At 40.2% G+C, this 21,295-nt stretch overlaps 1 protein-coding gene across 2 annotated transcripts; it reads left to right on the top strand.

The window, feature by feature from the left end:
- Positions 1-2,921: 2,921 nt before the first annotated feature.
- On the top strand, positions 2,922-19,512 carry elmod1 (ELMO/CED-12 domain containing 1). 2 transcript variants are annotated; one of them, XM_012919168.3, is made up of 12 exons: positions 2,922-3,054; positions 3,486-3,557; positions 7,184-7,329; positions 10,464-10,492; positions 10,646-10,743; positions 10,905-11,034; positions 11,383-11,516; positions 11,723-11,791; positions 12,879-12,899; positions 13,183-13,233; positions 13,920-14,053; positions 14,976-19,512. In XM_012919168.3, the coding sequence occupies exons 2-12, from the start codon at positions 3,541-3,543 to the stop codon at positions 15,149-15,151; spliced, it is 1,005 nt and encodes a 334-aa protein (XP_012774622.2). In that variant the 5' UTR covers positions 2,922-3,054; positions 3,486-3,540; the 3' UTR covers positions 15,152-19,512. The 2 variants fall into 2 exon arrangements, with proteins under 2 accessions (XP_012774622.2, XP_004551260.2); XM_004551203.3 differs by lacking the exon at positions 12,879-12,899.
- The last annotated feature ends 1,783 nt before the right edge of the window (positions 19,513-21,295 follow it).

Here is a 21,295-nt window from a genome sequence, read left to right as displayed (position 1 = left end):
GCCTCTTTCAGGAGGATAATGCACCCTGCCACAAAGTGAAATGGTTCAGGAATAGTTTGAAGGCAACGGCAGTATCCAGTTTGAGGTGTTGACTTGGCCTCCAAATTCCCCAGATCAAAATCCAATAAGGGATAGAAGTCCAACCCATGGAAGCCCCACCTCACAACTTACAGGACGTAAAGAAGACTTAGCAATACGAAACCCAAATGATATTGTACTGTGGTGGTTCTCAGTCCAAGACAAATACAGATGTAAAGATACAGAGCACAGCAAACAATCAAAAATATTTTGGTGTGTATGTATTCTATTTGAATAAAAACAGCAAATGTATTGAGATGTTATTGTTAATTAATTTATTTGAAAAAAGTAGGGGAGACCGGGGATAGTTGTAACGTGGGTCAGTTGTAAGACTTCCAATTTCTCCAGTCAGGGCTAAGTTTCAAATGATGTGACTCATCCTGTGCATGCCCAACTCAGTTCTGCTATCACATGTGAAAAATCAGCACATTTTGTCAAACACAGACAATTTAACATGAAAAAAAGTCATTTGTATGCCAAAAAGTAAGTTTTTCTACTTTATTTCAATGTTTAATAGCATTATCTGCTTTGCAGTTAAACTCATCAAACTTAAATGATGTTATTTGTATGTCTATGGGGATATATTCTGTGTAGGTCTTTAGTGCTAATGTTTTAGCCATTGGCTGTAATGTTAGCTAGTTCATGGCTATAGGAGTCTGGGTCAGTTGTAACAGCAACAGTCTGGGTTAGTTGTAACAATAATGCAGATGTTACAACTTACCACACTATTACTTTAACTTATATTAAACAAGTTGGGGCAACGGCATCAGCAGAGAGAGGTTCACTGGTCGCTTTTGTATATGCGGTTAATGCCATTGGCAACACAATTCCTCCACTGTTTGTGTTCCCCACACACACATTATGCAGACCACTGTGTCAGAGATGGACCAGTAGGAAGTACTGGTAGTGGAAATAAATCAGGATGGGTGCAAGAAACAGATTTCCTCATCTTTCTGAAGCACTTTGCAAACCACACCAAGGTAAGCCATGATAAAAAGTAATGGAATTGCGATGCTGGTGCACAACTACAATTTTTCAGCTTCATTGTTATGTTCAAAATTGGTGCAAGAGCTGTAGGTTATAATGCCCACTGAGCCAATGAGGCCAAACTCAAGGAAGACCAACCAAAATTAATGAAATATTCAGTTGCAGAAAATTCCATAATTTGTCTTTTTTGGGGGGTTGGAATATGTTCAAAAGCTAGATTTCTGCATTCTGTCACACACACACGTAGCTACATAAATGGCTCTAAGTGCATTCATGTGTTGAATAAACAAAGATTACATGTTAATGTTTTGTCAGTACCCTTATTTCATTGTGTTACATTTCACCCCAGGATATGTTACAACTAACCCAGACTATGGGGTTAATTGTAACATTTCACTCTTTGTGTTTGAGGCCATACCATGCAATGGGCAATTGTGCTGCAGAGAAAATAGCTGCACTATTTAATAGCCGAGACATGTAAATACTTTGCATTACATTTTGAATCCACTACCTTAAACGAGCTCCAATTTACAGACAGAAATGTCAAAAATGTTACAACTATCCCCGGTCTCCCCTACATAATTAAAAAGAACTTGTTTATCTATAATTTAGCTTTTTCCTGTTTTGCTCATCACTGGTTATAGCATGAGATGGTACCTGCAGCAGGAGATAGGCTGTCACACAAGGAGACAAAAGGGCTGCAGAAGGACATCAACTATCAATCAATCTGCTGCTTTGTGCAAGGAGGAAGAAGGGTAGTACTGCTGGAGCCCTACAAAATGACTTCCAGTGATATGCTCATGTGTATGTATCTGATCAGATTGTCACTCTATTAGGGTGAAATGATGGCCTGACATCATTAGTTGGACTTAGTGTTCATAGCCCACCACTGAAGAGCTTGACTGGCATAATCCAGAGAGCACCAGAACCTTCAGGTCCACCACCGATGTCCCATTCCCTTCACCGATGAGAGCAGGTTCACACTGAGCACATGTGGCAGACAGAAGAGTCTGGAAACACCGTGGTGAACATCATGCTGCATGCAGTTTCATCCAGTGTGATTGGTCTGGCAGTGGATCAGTGGGAAAGGCAAACTCATGGCAAATGCCAAGCTGAATCATCACAAGATCATGCAGCTTAGAGATGAAATGAATCCTGTGAAGCCACCATTGGCAATAACCCTGTGTTATCCTAATATGTATTTTTTTTATTGTTCATACAAGTCTTTAAAAAAAGCCTTTTTTGCTTTTATCCAAAACATAGGATAATGACCAATGATGACTCAGACCACAGAAGGTTAATGAATCTCTACACTACAAGATATTAAAGTGGTCCTATTACACATTCCCTTTAATATCTATATTAGAACATTTATTGGTGTTCATAGTGATACGTTTCAAATAATGAAGAACCAAAATTCTGTGAACCAAAACGTAAGGCTTCAGTTTATTCTTTGTCTACTTTTGGATCTATATGGCATTAGGGAGCTATTTCTAATACGGCTATCTCAGGTCCAGAAGCCCCACCCACCTGCTATTCAAACCGTCTGTTTTTGAGGGGCAGCCAATCAGAAGAAAGCGTATTAAAGAAGAAAGGAAAGGAGCTAAACTGGTTTGTTCTAAGGGACAAACTGAGGCCCTAAGGGCAAGTATAAACCAAATAAGGATGGTTTTAAACTATAAATCATGCAAAGCTGTTTTGGTTGAGAATTGAACAATGAAAACAAGGAGATGGAAACGTGCAACTACACTTTTTAAGGTACAAAAACAAGAACGTGTCCAGTTTTATCAATACATGATACTGGTAGAAAATGTTCCTGGGACTTTATGAGTGCTGTTATTCTGCACTGCGTTGCTGTTGCTGTAGCTTTTAGACTGAGTGTCAGTCAACATGGAGGAAAGCAGGCGACTGTAGCCCAGAGAAGAGGACAAAAACGCTGCACCCTGCCGCCTCCCGCCTTCCGTTTTGCCTCCTTATTATCCCAAATCGGTAAGAAAAGGGTCTTTTTCTTTTGGTTTTACCGGTTATATTACAGGTAAACCTTTTACAGCCGCTGTTTGATTTCCTGTAGCGTCTTCAGCTACAGATTACTCAGTGTTTGCGCCTTGGTTTGCTAATCACACCGGAGACGAACGAGGAATGAAAATTGAATTTATCTGCCTTTTTCTGCTCTGAAAACCTTAAATAACCGCCCTCAATCCTCCAGAAGAGCTTCTGTGGGTGGCTGTGGTTTTTACAGCGCCAAATTTAACCCAAACAGAAGCTCTGCGGCTCGCAGGAATCAAGCGCTGTTGCGGCGGAGAGCCGCAGATTTGCATGCGCGTTAATTCCTCAGCACCGCGGACAGCTCCGGAGCTCGGGCCTGTCTGGCGGCTCCGTGTCCGCAAGCCTCAAACACTCATCATCTCCTCCGTTTCCAGGTGATCACTCAACTGCACTAGCACCGGAGACACCTGAGGGGTAACAGCGGCCGAGATGAAGCATTTCCTGAGGTAAGGCGAGTCTCCGTGATTAAGATGGAAGCTGTGCTGTGGATTTTCATTTTGCATGGAAACGTGAAGGAATTCATCGTCACTCTCCTCCTTCTCTTCTCAGCTTGTTTATCCATGTTTGCCTTCTACCTGCTATAATTAATTATTAATAACAAGCACCGCGGTCCCTTTATTCCCAGTCCTCCCATTTAAGCTCTTTCCAGTCCATTATGACATTGTGTAGCAGTAAGTGGCTGTTATGGTGTGAATGGCTTTGAATGAGTCCCTTTGTAAGGAGGCCTCTTAATAATGGAGCACTCCAGAGGTGTTTCTATTAATAGTTCTCTCTTTCTGCCTTGGCTTTTTAATGTGTGTTTTTTTTTAATGGGTTTTTCCCCCCCTATTTTGGGCTCAATATTGACCAAAACTGGGAGAGTATAATATTAAAAAGCAAAAGTTTAATCAATGTGGGTGAAATTAACACCTGAGCCTATAAAGTCTTCAGGAAAGTGTTTAATGAGGTCACTGAGGAAGAGCTTTCTGATAGTTTGATGCAGAAGTGGTTAGCACTGTCACTTTGTAGCAAGAGGTTTAAATGGCCTGGTTAGTTTTCTGTGTTAAGTTTGTTGTGTGTTTTGTCCTGATTCTCTGGCTTATTTCCATAGTCCAAAGACTATGTCTACCACTCTAACTGGTGGTTCTAAATTGGTCTAGATGATTGACAGCTTAGCAGCAGATCAGATTTTGTTTGTCTTGAACTGAAGTTCTTAGGCAGACAGACATTTTGTTCTTTAGTGGAAACAAGCATCCATAGGAATCTGTACATATAAGGCTTGACATGTATAAATGTATTCAGGGACGTGAAAATAAGGAGGGGAGGTTAATGTCCATGAATACGATTAGAAGCTGTGAACATTTCACAAGCTGCTGTGAAACTGTGTTGGGAACAAAACACAGGTGAAATAAAACACCTTTAATGTAAAACACCAAATGACGGAGAAAAAAAGAACTTGGCAGTATTTTGGAGATAGATTCTTAAATGTTTTGCATTTAGCAAAGCCAGCAGTATTCATAACTGTGCTTTTTCCACATCTGTAGTCATCAATCTTTAAATTGGCTTTACCCACCAGTGCTTCCCCCCCCCCCCTTGCCCCAGTTCATACCAAATTTCCCATAAATCCCAACTGATTTCCCAAGTGAATGAATAAATTTGTTGGAGAAAATTTAGCTTCATTAACTTTTAATGAACAGTAGAAGCCAGTAGAGGCTGCCAATGTTTTTCACTGATGGCTGTGTTTGCTTACAGTAATTATTCTAATGTGCCACGATGACTCTACCAATAGTTTAGAGATGGAAATATGATTCATGCTTTTGGCTGATCAGAGTATTTTGAAGGAATTAACGGCAACACTTTAATCATTCTAGCAGCTGGGGACATCAGTTAGGGTTTTTTCTTGTGTGTAATTAAATCAAAGTGAAGTTTAATAAAATGATGGTGGGAGGTTGTCTCCATTGTTTTGACCGTTTTCACAGGATGAGCAGGTCTCGCAATAACCAGCAAACTGACCTTTATGTGTATGACTCAGTGGGGTAACCCTTTAAAATAGATTAGCAGGTGGCAAGTGTGTTGTTCAAGGACATTTTATTAGACAGTTCTGTGTATTAAGCCTGTAATTGTGGGTTGCTATATAACCTTAAACGCCTCCTTCACTCTCCCTTTGCTCGGTGTTTGCTTCCTTGAAGGTTAAAAAGCTGAGTGTCAGTACGAGCTGTTCAACATGCCAGTCTCATCCACAAGCTGAGAATGAAAGATTAATCCCCACGGACCTTTCTTACCTTCTATTTGTTGTTGTTGATACTGAAGATCATGTCCTACTGTGATCTTTGTGCACAAGCTGGCTTGATTTCTGTCTGGAAAAATTGTAAATGCTGAACAAAGATAGAGGATTTGCAGCTGGATAGAAAAGAAAAGTTTTCAAGTGTACTTAAAGTACTGTGAGTCCTCCCAATCGCTACACAAAATCTGCTTTCTTGCTACCATTAGCTTACCTACTAATGCTTTCAATCCATTTATACATTGGAAATTTAAAAAAAAGTAGTAGACTCAAAAAAATAACTCTTTGAATGAACATAAAAAAATCATTGAAAGAATTTCCACGTAAATAAATTGCTTTATTTTAGCATTATGCAATTCTGTTATTCCAACTTAATGTACTTGAGTTAGAGTAACGTGATTAATTAATGATGAATCAACTGTTTTACTAAGGTTGAGTCCAACTTAATTTAATTAAGTTGATCCTACCCATGCAAATTACGTTAGTGCGACAAAAATGCTTAATCGTAATAGAAAGCTATTTATTAATGTGGAAATCCTTTCCATGATTATTTTAAGTTCATTTAAAGAGTTATTTTTTGGAGTGTTCAACAAAGTCTAGAGTCTGGTTAACATAAGATGTTAATGGATTTATAATAATAACTCCATCCATCCTCTTATCTTTACCAGGGTTGCAGTGAGGCTGGGGCCTATCCCAGATGTGATAGGGTGCGAGGCAACAGTGCTAACCACTGTGCCACCGACCTGTCAATCTAGACTTCAAAAAAATAGGGAAGCTATGATTACAAGGCTTGATATAGAATTTTCTGTATGTTTTTGTCCTTTACAGGTTAAACCGCAATAAATAGCTAAGGCATATGTGTGTATGGTTGTCTATCTCTTCTAACCGCAGTGATTTTCCTGTGGTTTGAACTCTTGTGTGATCTTGTGAATTCTGTGAGTCCAGGCAACTAACCACTCTTACTAGATTGTATTATGTCATCTCAACAAGAATAAATGAAGTTGCCGGATTTCATGCAGATCCTACATGATTTAATTACGTTCACCACAGAAACATGAAATTATTTTGTTCACATTACAAGTTTGAATTTTGCAAATTTAACAACCACCCAATTTCATTTTTTTGAGTGTAGCAGTGGAAAATACAATTTTCAATCTTTAGTGAGACAACCGATGGCGAAAACATTGAGAAGAAAAAAAGGATTGTGTTCAGGGTGATGTTCAGCATTCTCTGCAGACCGAGGCGGACGAAGGCCGGAAATCATTTATTCTCTTAATGGGTCACTATGCATTTCCCAGGACATTTCCATTTTCATTCTCAGCATCCCCTGCAAAAATAGCACGCTTTGATCTGCTGCAAGTCTCCCCTAGTAGACAAGATGTGAAGCACACTCTTCTGACACTTTGTGTCTTCCTCTCTGCTTCTGCATTTTCACTTCAGTGTCTTTGTCTCAAACTTAATGTGAAACAAAATTGGTCAAAAAGAAATTTGTGTAGGCATATTTGTGTAATATGCTGAACTGTAAAAAAGCAAACAGAAAAAAAAAATCATACCTACAGTTATTTATTATTTCATTACTCACCTGATGTCGGTAACAACAAATCCAATCCACACAGGCAAAGAAATCAAACCACAGATGCCCATAAATTATGTGTAATACTGAGAAATGAAGGTGAGAAGTTCATGGCAATAGCACCTTTAGAAATATATTACTTAGAAAATTGGTTATGTATTCAATACTTATTTTACCCACTGTATATAATATCTGTGTAAATTTTTAGGAGTATAATCCCCTTGTTTTCTCCCCTGCAGAGTCGTGACCCAGTTCTTTGTGTTCCTCTACTGCAAGTGTCTTTGGCGGGGCCTAAAGTTTGTTGCCAGGAAGTTTACAGGACGCTGCGAGCTGCAGCGAATCTGCTACAACAACAAACATGGAGCCCGCAGGACCCTCAAGATAGGTATGACTTTCATCTTATTTGTAAAAATGTTTCGCACACATGCATCAATGTTCATATTTGTATATGATTTGGTCATATTTATCATTCATTGATTCTAGTTGCATTTTGAAATAGACGTAGACTCCAGTTGTGACGCCAGTGTGGAAATGACTTAAGTCTGCATTTTGTGTAATGGCCAGTGGGGGGCCAATTAGATTTCATGTATAGGAGTCTATCTGAATAATGTTTTTCACTTGATTTATGACCCCAGTAAACACCGTTCTGCCTGTGTTTGTGGTATAAATTTCTAGTTTTGAGTCTTCATTGATACAGGATTGTGTTCATTTTGTAAATTTTGGTCACATTTTGAGCAAAACAGATGATAAATAAGAGTTTTCTTTGGGGCATGGCTACCTTCAATTCAGTTTTATATAGTGCCAAATCAGCATGCACTTTATATTGTAAAATAAAGAGCCTAAATAATACCTTGTGGTTGTCAAGTTGCTACAATATGAGGATAGATCTAATTCTGGGTTTTATAGTGATGAGGAGGACTCAGGGAACAGAACACATGTAGAAACCAAAAGAAAAAAACGCTTTAAGTAAAACAGGAAATAACCAATACATAAGATAAGATAAGATAGAACTTTATTAATCCCTCAGGTGGGTTCCTCTGGGAAATTCGACTTCCAAAAAAAGCACAGCAACGACCGAAGTTACAGTTACAGAATTGTTATATATATACACACACACACACACACACACACACACACACACACACACACACACACACACACACACACACACACACACACACATAAATACAGAGACAAATATAAATAAAATATACAAAGGGGATAAATAGAATAAATAGGAATAAAAAATAAAAATACAAGTGAATTGCACATTTCAAGTATTGAGTCTATTGCACTGTTGACTATTTACAAAAAGTATTGCACAAGGTATTGTACAGTGAGGTGAAGAGGCACTACAGCTTAGTTGTTCCCCCCTCCTTTGTCCTCCTGTTTCCCCTCCCTCTCCCCTCCAGAGAGGAGTTAAACAGTCTGATGGCGTGTGGGACAAAGGAGTTTTTAAGTCTGTTAGTTCTTGTCTTGGGGAGAAGCAACCTGTCACTGAACAGACTCTTCTGATTGTTTATGGCCGTGTGCAGAGGATGCCCAGCATTGTTCATAATGTCCAGCAGTTTCTTTAATGTCCTTTTCTCTGCCACTGTCACCAGAGTGTCCAGCTTCATGCCGACCACAGAGCTAGCCCTCCTGATCAGTTTCTCCAGCCTGGATGAGTCCTTCTTTGCTGTGCTGCTCCCCCAGCACACCACAGCATAGAAAAGTACTCCAGCAACCACCGACTGGTAAAACATCCTCAGGAGCTTCCTGCAGATGTTAAAAGACCTCAGCCTCCTGAGGAAGTACAGTCGGCTTTGGGCTTTTTTATACAGGTGCTCTGTGTTGCATGACCAGTCCAGTTTATTGTCCACCCACAGCCCGAGGTACTTGTACTTGTTGACCACCTCCACCTCCTCCCCCTCTATCTGAACCGGCAGTGGACCTTCTCTGGACCTCCCGAAGTCCACAACCAGTTCCTTAGTCTTTGAGGTGTTGAGTTGCAGGTGGTTTGTGTGACTCCATGCGACAAAGTTCCTCACCAGACTTCTGTACTCCTCTTCCTGATCATCCCAGATACACCCCATGATGGCTGTGTCGTCTGCAAACTTCTGAATGTGGCATAATTCAGAGTTGTAGCAGAAGTCAGAGGTGTACAGGGTGAAGAGAAGAGGGGACAGCACAGTTCCCTGTGGTGCTCCTGTGCTGCTGACCACAGTGTCAGACGTGATGTCCTTCAGCCTGACGTACTGTGGTCTGTCGGTGAGGTAGTCGGAGATCCAGGCCACCAGGCAGGGGTCCACCTCCATCCTGTTCAGTTTTTCCTGAAGCATACAGGGCCGGATGGTATTAAAGGCACTGGAAAAGTCAAGAAACAGGATCCTGACCGTGCCTTTTCCCCCATCCAGGTGTGAGTGGGCTCTGTGTAGGAGGTACAGGATGGCATCCTCCACTCCGACACCCGCCTTGTATGCAAACTGTAGTGGGTCCTGGGCATGTTGTACCTGTGGTCGGAGGAAGTTGAGGAAGAGCCGCTCTAGAGTCTTCATAAGATGTGACGTCAGTGCCACCGGTCGGAAGTCATTCAGCTCATTGGGCCGGTTCTTTTTGGGGACCGGGACGATGCAGGATGTCTTCCAGAGGGCGGGCACTCTCCCCAGTCGCAGACTGAGGTTGAAGACTCGTTGTAGCGGCTCCCCAAGTTCAGCAGCACACGCCTTAAGCATCCTAGGACACACCTTGTCTGGGCCTGCTGCCTTTCTGGGGCGAAGCTTCCTCAGTTGCCTCCTGACCTGATCCACTGTGACACTGGGAGATGTTTGGGAGGAGGGGAGGGGGGGAGATGTCTTGCTGCTGAGAGAGGGATTGGAGGAGGGGGGTGTCATGGTGTCAGGAAGGGGGGGAAGCGAGGGAGGCAGGAGAGTGGGGAGAGGACTCTGTAGTGAAGGTGAGGGTGAGGGTGGGGGGGTTGTGGGCTGGTCAAACCTGTTGAAGAAGTTGTTGAGTTCGTTTGCCTTCTCCACAGTCCCCCCCACTGTGCTTTTCTTGGTGTTGTGGCCTGTGATGGTTTTCACACCATTCCAGACCTCCCTCATATTGTTCCTCTCCAACTTCTGCTCCACCTTCCTCCTGTAGGTGTCCTTTGCTTCCCTCAGGCAGCGTTTCACCTCCCGCTGTGCTGCTTTCATCTCCTCCTTCACTTTGCTCCTGAAAGCCTACACGAAAACATACACGAATACTAACACCAGGATGTGCAAGAGGAGGAAACACAAAAGATTCAAAGCTTAAACACAGTAATTGAACAGAGCGAGGCACAGACGAGAACACAGAGAAGAATCAGAATATAATCAAACCAACACAAGAATTCATTCATCCAATTTTCTTCTGCCTCTTACTTATTCAGTATTATGTTAGCTCAGAGATTCATGATTTACATTCAGTGTACCATATCAGCAGTCTGAGGCATTGGACAGAGCATTGTTCACTGTTACTGTACACATTTGTCTTACTCTTTGCAACATTTCCTTGCAGAGTCATCTCTGAGGTACTCCAAGAATGAGGTATGGGGCTCTTTCAATCTGTCGTTATGCACGTGCAACATAATCCGGGTTTATTGCTCAGTCTTCTTGCCTCAGTCCTTAACATGTGTTCCCACTCTGTCCTTGCCTCTCTCTTTATATTCCTGCCATCTTCTCTGCTCTTATCCACTCCAGCTGCTGCAGTCTGCCCTCAGCGTCCATCCTGATAAAGTGGAGAAAACCATCGATGACATCATGGCCTTGAAGAAAATTAACCCTGACACCAACCCACAGTGAGACTCTGCGCTGCATATCACATTTCTGTTCTTGTGTTGTGGTTAATTAGAGGTTAACAAAGGAAGCTAATCCCTAGAGTAGCTGTGAAGGACAGCGGAGAGTTTATACAATGCACCCCTCAGAGACAAACGGACTACCTGTCCCTTTGTCTCTCCAGGCTCGGCATCTCTCTGCAGGCCAGCCTGCTGCAGGTTGTGGGCTACAGGAGCCTGGTGGCAGAGGTGGAGAAGCTACGCAGGGAGCCTTATGACTGCGAAAATCCTGAGCATGAGGAAATGCTGATGAAGGTATGCAGTCTCTCTCTGGTTGGTTAAAGAGAACAAAATATTGTATCTGTCTTCATGTAGTGTCAGATAAACTTCATGACTGGGGTCACTTATTTGAATCATTACTCTTTACATTTGCTTGAGTTAAATCGGTTATCCCGTAGTTCATTTCATTAAATGGATGTTCTCCCACTACTAAATTAAATAAATTTTTTACTATAGAAAAAGTTCCCCCTGTACCACTATGTTACAGTCTCGTACTTACACTTGTCAGGCATGATATTACACTGTAATGAATACTATGCTTTGTTATAGAATAATAATTTTACTCTACTGAGCTGTGGTTGTGTGCTTGTGTGTGTGTTGTAGCTATGGAAAGAGCTGCGCCCTGACACACCTCTCACGGGTCGCATATCCAAACAGTGGTGTGAGATTGGTTTCCAGGGCAGCGATCCAAAGACTGATTTCAGGGGCATGGGACTGCTGGGCCTGCACAACCTGCTGTAAGCTGTCGGCCTGGAACACAGATTAAAAACCAGCCAAGCAGTGCAACACTTACATATGGAGATATACATGTTCAGCATGTCATTTAAAGACTTTAAATCAAAGCCAAAACTATAAATAAATAATTATAATTCATAGGCTACATATGCATATCCATGAACGGGAAGTTCAGACATGCCTTTTCCCTTATGTTGTCTTTCTACAGGTATTTTGCTGAACACGACAAGGCTACTGCCCTGCAGATGCTCCATGATTCCCTCCAACCAAAGCACAAGTATGTTCATTTTGCCTTTCACGGGCATATGAAAGGAATACACCAAGTGGATTGGTAGAACATCTCTGCCAATAATTACAGATGTAGACTGTATATGAATTTATGGAGTTTATAGTTCATAGAAAAAGAAAAGTACAGAAAAATGTAACCTTGCAATAACAGAGGAAAGTGCACATTGAGCTATAATAGCACAAAGTTCAAGTATTAGTCAATGAAAAGTGTGTAAATTATACAGCAGAATCACAATATAACACATTATATTAGATGTAACCACAGTGCTGGAAATAATATCCTTCAGATTCAAACAAAGCATGGATGTGAGGTTGGTTTTGTATAAAATATAATCAAAGAAATATCACATCTGTTCGCTAAAAGGTCATATGTATGCCAAACAAACTCTATTGAAACCAAAAGTGATCAACGGTGGACCTAATGGTAAAACCAGGACAGCTTTCTGTCATTGACTAACAACTTAAGATTGATTTGATTGAACCCTTAGCCAATGTACATAGCTTGGGCAATTGTACTTTCTGTCTCTAACACTGACCACAATTTGAAAAATGAACTTTAAGTTTTACTAAATGTGACGGGACTCTGGCGACTGACTTCATAAAGACACCAGAAAAGTGTTAATTGAGGTCACACAGTTAGGGAACTGAGGACGTTTTTTCCCATACGTTTCAGTACAAATGGAAGTCTTTTTGCAGCCAGAGGAGTCGCCCCCTGCTGGCCATTCAGAAGAGTGAAGGCAATTCAGCACTGGCTTCATTTTTAAAAACAGATATAACATAAAAATAAATCAAAGCGTCTACTTACAACTACTTGGTGTATTCCTTCTACATTAATCTGTACTTAATCATGCATAACTCTGCATCCATCATACTCTGCTTGATTATATTCATTTTTACAGCTTGATGCCATTCACTGCCTCATCTTTTATTGACTACTGCTGCTTGTATTGTTTCTCATCGGCATCCCAGTGAGCGGTCTCATTTCCAAAATGAAGATTCTTCTTCTTTTTCTTTTATTTCTCCTCCACCTCCATTTCTGCCCATGCCTCCTTCTCTGTCTGTCTCATGCACTGTAGGAGCACACACAGAAAGCCAAGGTACTCTACTTCACTTTCATTCACTTGCCGTTTGCTGCGTTCATTGCTTACTCATTTAGGTTGATTTTTCATGCACCTAAAGCTGCACTAAGCATGATAATTTATACAAACTGAAGCATCATCTTGTCAGCCTAAAGGCAGAAAAAAAGAGAGCCATAAATCAGCATTAACAGACAGTTTCTAAATTGTTCTCAGAAGATTTAGCTTTTATGCGCATTATGGTGCACTGTGGTTGCTGCTTCACATGTAAACTATCCGTGACTCAAGTGTGTGTCCTTCACAGCGAGGTAAACAAGCCTGAATGGGAACAGAAGAACCTTGACAAAGCGATTGGGTAAGTCTCACATGCACATGCAATATATGCAGACATGCACGTGTGTGTGGAGCAGGGAAATCTGGGCTGCTGCTGCTGGAGCTGTGTGAGGTTTGGCCTCAAAACAGAGCAGCTTCAGCATGTGACGCTCACAACAAGCCAGCATATGCATGTGAGTGCGTTGTAGAAGTGTGTGGATCTGTAAGCAGGAGACACTGTGTTTATGTGCTAATGGGCAGGAAGTATTTTACTACTGTGTGGCCTGCTGTACTGCTACGCTGGCTTCTGTTGTCAGTCTGCATTAGTGCCGAATAGAGCCGAGGATTGTTGTGAAAAAACAAGTGCGACATCGCAGCAGTGTCTTTAATAAATAGACAGTTTGTGATTTGCACTGAGTGTGGACTTTCTCATGAAGTGAAATGGTTAAAGATGTTGAGCACACCATTATGGCCGAGTGATGTTGGGACAGTAATCCTGTTAATCTATATTTTATGCCTTTAGAATTTTAAGTCCTTGTGTTTAATGTCTATGGTTATTTGCTTACAGAGGCTCTCTTTCCATCTGTTTGAGTGTAATCTCCGTTCTCTACAAAACATAAAATCTTTTGTGAAATGGAAAACCTGCAGTCTGTTTCTCCTCTCCTGTCACAGCAGTCTAACAAAAAACAGGGTCCCACCTACTGACTTAGTAAATATTTTGTCCCCCAGGTATTCCTTTGCCATTGTGGGCATCAACATCACAGATCTGGCCTACTCTCTGTTGGTGAGTGGAGCTCTGAAGACCCATCTGTACAATGTGGCTCCAGAGATGCCCAGCCTGCTGCACTTCCAGCAGACCTTCTGTGAGTACATTGGATTGGGATGAACAGTATTTTATCTTTATTTTTCCCGTATATTGATTTATGTATTTTTCATTTTGCTTAGAATTTTGAACGTTTTTGCATCAGAATTAAAAAAAGTTTTCTTTTAAAGTTTAAGGTTGGGGAGATGTTGGTATACAGAACTTGCATAAAATTGTATTTTAACCAAGTGGCATCTTCCAAAGCAGGTCCTTCTCCAAATACCCCAAGCCGAACATATCAATAATACAAGTTTAAAGCCTGGGACAAAAAACTGTTTTATTCTGTTTGGGTAGTTTCAACCTTTATTCCAACTGTATATCTGGGAACTCTTTTTATAACTAATGTTTCTGCAGACTGTTAAGGCTTATAGTTTTAACCAACGAGCATAATCCTTCTGAAACTTAAAATATCCAAAATGTACAAAATGTATTTTGGATTACTATTATTTTATTATTATTTGAATTAATCCGTTTGGCCAAAAATGGGTTAATGGACTTCTATAGCAGCAGAAGTCTATGGGGTCCACCACAGGTAGCGCCCCTGGTGGCTGTTTCTGCATTGCATCCACTTTTCTGAGCCAGAACTACGTTCATCTTTTAAACTGTGAGAGCCTTAACTGTATACAGTCATAGAAAAAAATTTCTAATGTCCCAAAGTGGCAAAAAATTAAACCACATAAACCACATACATTGTTAAAAATATGTCATTAACTTTCAGCTGTTTGTTTAACTGTGTGTGCAGATTTGTAATTGGAAGCTTTTTCTCTTTTTTCCACCTGCTATGGTAAAAAAAGAGGTGTGAGAAAGAAACAAATCAGTTAAACTGTGTGGTGGAAAATAAAAAAGATGCTAAAATGCAGTACGAGGATAATTACTTGTGGATTAGCTGCACATATGTGTCTATTTACTTTCTTTCTTGGCAGGTTACCTGATGCAGGAGTTCCACCGCTTCTGGATTGAGGAGGATCCCAGCGACATCATGGAGTTTAACCGAGTCCGCTCCAAGTTTCACCGAAGGATCCTGCGACAGCTGAAGAACCCAGACATGGCTCTGTGCCCCCACTTCTCTGCCTCCGATCTCCACCTTGTCAACCTCTAAACACCCTCACTGAGCCCTTCATACCCCTACAGAGGTCTCCCGTCTTCATGAACCCCCACAGAGGTCTCCCTTAGATGTCTGGTAGGCCATCAATACATCAGAACCAGCCTCACACTCGCAGAGATGGTTCCTCCATCTGCTGGACATATCTGGGAAGGCTCTGTTCCATGTCCGCTCAGCCCAACACATCCCAGCTAACGTCATGTCGCATCACTGCCAACAGCTTAACTCAACCACACACACACACTCACACACACACACAAACAGAATCTAACCTTAGACAGGATCTTAATAATTTAAAATGGGGACTTTTCCCTCAGACTTCCCACATTGTAAACAGATGTTTGACCCCAAAAAAAAAAATTAAAAAAAGAAGTGCACACACATACACACTGCCTATCTGCCCTCACTGCAGCGTTAGACCACCAGCATCAGAGATGACCATAGCGATTGTAGCTGTGCATGAGGAGGCTGGCACCACTCCATCACTACACTCATTGTTGTTGCTTTAAGGACTCATAACGATTGTATCACAGCCGTTACACCTCAGTTATGAACCCTTTTTGTTTAATTTAATAACAAACCAAATTTACTTTATCAGCCAAAAACAGCTATTAGATAGATTGCGATGTATTGATCAGCAGTTTGGAATATTTTGACGGTTAGCGCACTGACTATCAGAGACGAAGACGTATAGATATATGAAAAGGTGTGATTTATGGGGCAGGGGGGTGTTTTTGATCCTTTTTGGGAGGGGATGAATTCCAACTAAGTTCAGGAGCTGCTGAATTTCCAGAAAAACCCCTCTGAATCTCAATTTAAATTTCAATTTGCATCTCAGTCTCATGTTTTCATCTTGTGGACACAGCAGGATGCAATCAAACATAATATAAAAGTGTATCCCAGTTTTATATGTCATTTGGCCACACTTAAATATTTTATATCCAGTTAAATTGGAGCGGGACTCCCACAAGATCTTCTGTCACAGTGGTGCTGTGTCTATTTCTGACTGTTTTGAAGTTGCATTCAGAAAATTACCTAGCAGAGTAGATAAATTCTGCCCCAATTGGGACTAAACATAATTCAGCAGAGATGAGATGTAGACCAGAGGAGAAAAATTCCCCTCATCAAATCAAAGTTTGAGAGAACTTTTGCTGGTGCTGTTTCAGTCAAACCATGAAGGGCCACTTCACCTCGAAACTCTGTTTTACGAACTGCCACAGATGGTGTCTAAATGACATCAACACCTAAGATTTCTCCTTGCCAAAATATCGAATGTGGAGCAGCAGCTTTGCTTAAATTTCATTTTTGCAAACCTGCTAAATTATGTTTATAAATATTTTATGAACCTTACTCGATGTGTGGCATTTGGCAGCCCTGCTCCCAGCTTGGATAGTAGAAATCTAAATATGTATGTTGTGAACATTTTCTACAGGTTTGCAAAAGCTTTTTGCCTTTGATTTGACTCCATGCAGAGATTCTGTTATGAATGTTTCTCACATCCACGATTGTTTGATTCTTTTTGTATTCATTGAATGTGACACTGTGTCCACTGTTGTATCAGCCAAAGCAATAATTTACACTCATTTCACTGCACATTTCTTTAAAATGTGTTTATTTGCACCATGCGTGCCTGAGTGTTTTGTTTAACTTTCTGACTCAGAGCTGGAATACTAATCAGTTTACACAAGCCACATGCAGAGCTGAATACAGGTGAAATGTCACCACATTAACTTTGAAACATTAGTATAATTACCGTAGACGAAGGTTTCCTCGACTGTGGCAGCAATTGCGCTGCGTTTAACAATGCTGGAATTTGGCAAGACATTTAAATGCAGAGTTGCTCCATAGGGAGTTTATTAAGTGACTGCTGCTAAAACAGAGGAGAGCTGACAGTGAAAGTTTAAAATGCAACACGATGGAGGTGTTGACCTGCCAGTCAATACACCACCTGCAGAGCTCTCACTGTCACACTGACCAAAATGTTTTTCTTTCCTTTGTGCTACCATCAGCAGTCTGACTGATGGAGGCATCAGCCTCCTAGTGAGAGCAATAGGACGCTGATGGTGCAGATTTTTCATATTTTTTGTTTAAAGTTAACTCCTATTTTTTATTAAAAGAACATGTTTAAGATGTGCAAGAATGACCTGAACAAGAAAACTATGAGAAATACACTCACTGGCTAGTTCATTATGTACACAGTTCAACTCCTTGCTGATGCAAATGTTAAATCAAACACATGGAAGCAGCTCGGTGTAATTAGGAATACAGACATGGTCAAGATGACCTGCTCAAAATTACTAATTGAATTGGAAAAAGAAGACTGAGAATTATATTTGACGACTGTGAATTTCTGCTCCAACATTCAGATGGTAGGGCCAGCTGAGCATTGCTTCCATTAGGTTAACGTGTCATGTTGCAAAGCTCAAATCATCTCAAACTGGTTTCTTGAGCATCAAAACGAGTTCACTCTACATAAATGTTGACTCCAGAGTCACCAGAGCTCAATCCAGTAGAGCCCCTTTGGGATGTGGTGGTACTAGCCAGGTGTTACTGGTATGAGGTGGCCAGTGAGTGGATCACAAATTAGCATTCAGGAAAAATGCAGTTAAATATTTGGATTACATTCTCAATGAGAACCCTAATTAACATTTTTAATTGACTGCTATTTTATTACTGATGTGAGAACAGATTGTAACATAACTTAGAAAATAATTCCTGTGTAAAACACTGAATGGGATTTGTCCTTGAAAATCCAAAGCATGACCTTTATGCTAGCTCCAGAGTGCCTTCCCTTGCCACCTCTCGTTCACTCCCAAATACAAGAACTAATCAATGCTAACTTAAATAGAGTCTACTAATCCTGTACACCAACAAAGGCTCCAACACACAGTACAAAAATCCAAAACTCATGTGGATTCAGACAGTACTTAGGTACAACTTTAGCGATTAAGCTAATAACGGTTAGCCAGCTAGCAGTTACATTAGGTAGCTAGCAGCGATCTAGGCAACCGTGGTTATGCTATTATTCTGAAGGAGTACTTCAATTATCCTAATCTATCCTAAATAATTGTCACTGGGACATAAAAACCTACATGGCTAAAATCACCAGTCAAATCTAAACTAAACCAAAACAAGGGTTTTAAAAGCTGTTTCCCCTGAAAGTTACACTTCTCCATTACTGCTGTTGTAGATTTTTTCTGATAGAGTTCAATAAAATGTTCTTTTTTTCTTACAATGTTTCTGGGTTTAGTAGATAAAATAACATAAGTGTCGTTCTTCTGGCTAATGTTATGTAACAATGATATTTAGCAGTTACTGGCTTTTTTCTGTTTGATGTTAACATTAAGCCTGAAGACACCCAGGTTAATCTAGTAAAGTCCTGCTAGCCAAAAGAAGACATGGCCGATGTTAGGGCAAACCTAGGGTCAGCATCAGCAGGGAATTTAATTGATAGAGGGATCTTTATTTTAAATTTGATGACCCGGAACTCTTGTTCTTCAATTCTTGCTCTATAATTCTTCATTACGATTTCTTTTTTATTAAACTGTTTTCTAATTCACAAATAGGGAAAAATACACGGTCTAAACAACATGAACAAAACTTTGTACAGGAAATATTTTCCCCTCTTGATATTCAGCATGTGGACCCACTAGAACCACTGCAGCTGTCTTATTTGTCACACAGCTGTTACCTGAGGTCCTTTTGTAGAGACAGACTTGGGTAATATCCAGTTCATTGTCTCTGGAGCAGCATTTTGATTTTTTTTAATCTCAGCTCTGAGCCACACTCACTTTTTCACCAAATGGTTAAAGCCCACGTCTTTTCTTGGACACACAACCACTGTATTTAACATGCTTTGACAAATGTACTCATCACATTACTGAAAGAAATACAACACAAGCATTAATTTTACATCCATGCTTGCACTGTTGATTGTGTTGAACAGTACTGAATACCTTTGTTCCTTTTGAAGTGAATGTCAAAGCTTTTTGTCAGTATTACGCAGCTGATTTATTTAGTGAATGTCAGCGCCGATTTTATCTCCTGCTTGCATTTGCTTTGCTTTACTGTGGTCAGCTTTGCACTACTGTAAAAATATAAATGCAGTTTTCTTTATGTTAATAAATCAGTAATTTGTGGTGTGAGGGCCGACGTGTCCAACGATACTGTAGATGAAGTTAGGTACATGCTGCTGTATATTCTGCTTTGAAACTGCCTAAGAGACCTCGATCTGCATGATACGGTCGCTGCTTCGACATTGTGTATTCCTCAGTAAAGTACTTCTGAATATTGTAGTGTGCTTCATTTGTTTGTGCTGTACTTTTTGAGATCACAATAAAGATCAAAGGAGAGTTAAACGTGTAGTTGACTTTTTTTTGATTGGATACAGTAAAAACAAAGAGCTTTTAATAAAGTGGAGAAATGCCACTCCCTATGGACTTACTGTTTCATAGAGAGCACTCACGAGATTAGCCAGAATAAATGCAACCCTGTGGAGCTTTTGTTTTGAAGGTGGTGTAAATAATTATTCTAGCTGTTTAGCTGAATATGGACATGAGGCAGGACAAATAACGGGCATGTAGCCCAGGTCTAACACAAACACCCATATCTGCGGCCAGTGTAGAATGTGAAGATGAATGACCCGCCTGCACATCCACGAGCTCATAACCCGACTTCTGCTTTCTAAGCTGGGAACAAAACATCGCTCCAACTTGGATTCTTTTCTAATGTGCAATGGAGTCAAAATTATGACAAATATGTGCTGAATTTCTGCTGCTCATGCATTTAATTTCAATGAACAGCAGAGGGCAGTGAGGCAACATAAGAGAAGGCAGAATGAGCTGCTTTGAAATGAGAACAAGGGGAAAAAAATGCAGAAGGTGTAGACTAGAACAGATGATACTGCAGGGTCACTATTTGCACTATTTGCAAAGCATTTGCTAAACAAGATTACCGATGGTTGTTTCCCCTAAACACGCTTCTGATTGAAATTAACGACCTGAAAACTAGATCAGAAATCGGAGCCACAGCCTCTGAGGTTGGCCCTGAGAAGTCAAACACACTGCAACCTAAGAAAATGCTAGCACAGCACACAAAACACAACAGAAGTGAAGCTGAACAAAACAGAAGTTGAAAGATGCTACATCTTCCTCCCTCACTCCTCCCTCCATCCTCTGCTTCTAGAAGTGACATCATTTTCTCGGAAATGTAGTTTTTTTTTTACCTTCAGGGCCCCATCAGCCTGTAGTGGTGTTTTTAAAGGTTATGTTTGACTTTATGACTTTCTGTATTGTTTCTGGGATGCTTAAAAGTTATATTGCACTGCTGGAAATAGTTTATTTTGATGCATATGCTGTTTTTTTGCAAATTTGCATTATAATATTTATTTTTGTTTTTCCTGTAGTAAATAAAAATTGGTGTATTTCAAAAATAAAACTATGAAGACACTCAAAATAAATTTCCTGTGGTGGGAAACTATGTTGTGCAACTTTTTTGTATTTACAGTTTTGAGGCATAAGCCTCTTAAATTTCTCTAACTAGAAATATATTTAAAAAAAACAAAAACCATTTTCAATTTTTTTGTAGTTTATTGCAATTATTTTTGCAAATTATGTAATTACTATGCACTTAATGCATACATATTATTAAAATTTGGGCTATAATGGTTGTATTGATGCATAGCAACTTGGAATGCTCCCAAAAATGGCACCACAGCATGTAAAAATATAATATAAGCTCTGGCGGACTTGGTTCTATGGTAGGTCTTAAAGGGTTAAAAACTATTTACTTTGCCTTGTTTGGTATCATCCTTTTCAGCACAACCTCACATGTCTGAATTTACAGTTATGTTTTCATTTTGACATACTGTACTAACACAATTGATCTAAAATCAGAGAAAAAACATAAAACCTGAGTAGAAAAAAGTAGAAAAGATTCAATAAACATGTTTATTGAATCATATTTCATAACTTCAAATGCAAATATAAAATGTCAATTTTAAAATTATATGCACAAGTTTTGCAAACAACAATGTTATTTGCACCGATTTACCTTTTACCCTTTTGTATAACCATTCCAAACTATTTACGTAACAGTCAGGTGTTCTGCATTCAACAAGATGCCACACAAATTATTTGTGCC

The sequence above is a fragment of the Maylandia zebra genome, linkage group LG10 (genome assembly GCF_041146795.1).
Source record: "Maylandia zebra isolate NMK-2024a linkage group LG10, Mzebra_GT3a, whole genome shotgun sequence".
In the NCBI taxonomy this organism is placed as follows: domain Eukaryota; kingdom Metazoa; phylum Chordata; class Actinopteri; order Cichliformes; family Cichlidae; genus Maylandia; species Maylandia zebra.
This window is presented reverse-complemented; position numbering and strand designations above follow the sequence as displayed.

What these genes read in the sequence shown, in the direction of transcription:
- elmod1 (XM_012919168.3), top strand. An exon ending in ATGAGGAAATGCTGATGAAG is followed by an intron (nt 11,035 to 11,382) that starts GTATGCAGTCTC and finishes TGTGTGTTGTAG; the next exon opens with CTATGGAAAGAGCTGCGCCC. An exon ending in GCACTTCCAGCAGACCTTCT is followed by an intron (nt 14,054 to 14,975) that starts GTGAGTACATTG and finishes CTTTCTTGGCAG; the next exon opens with GTTACCTGATGCAGGAGTTC.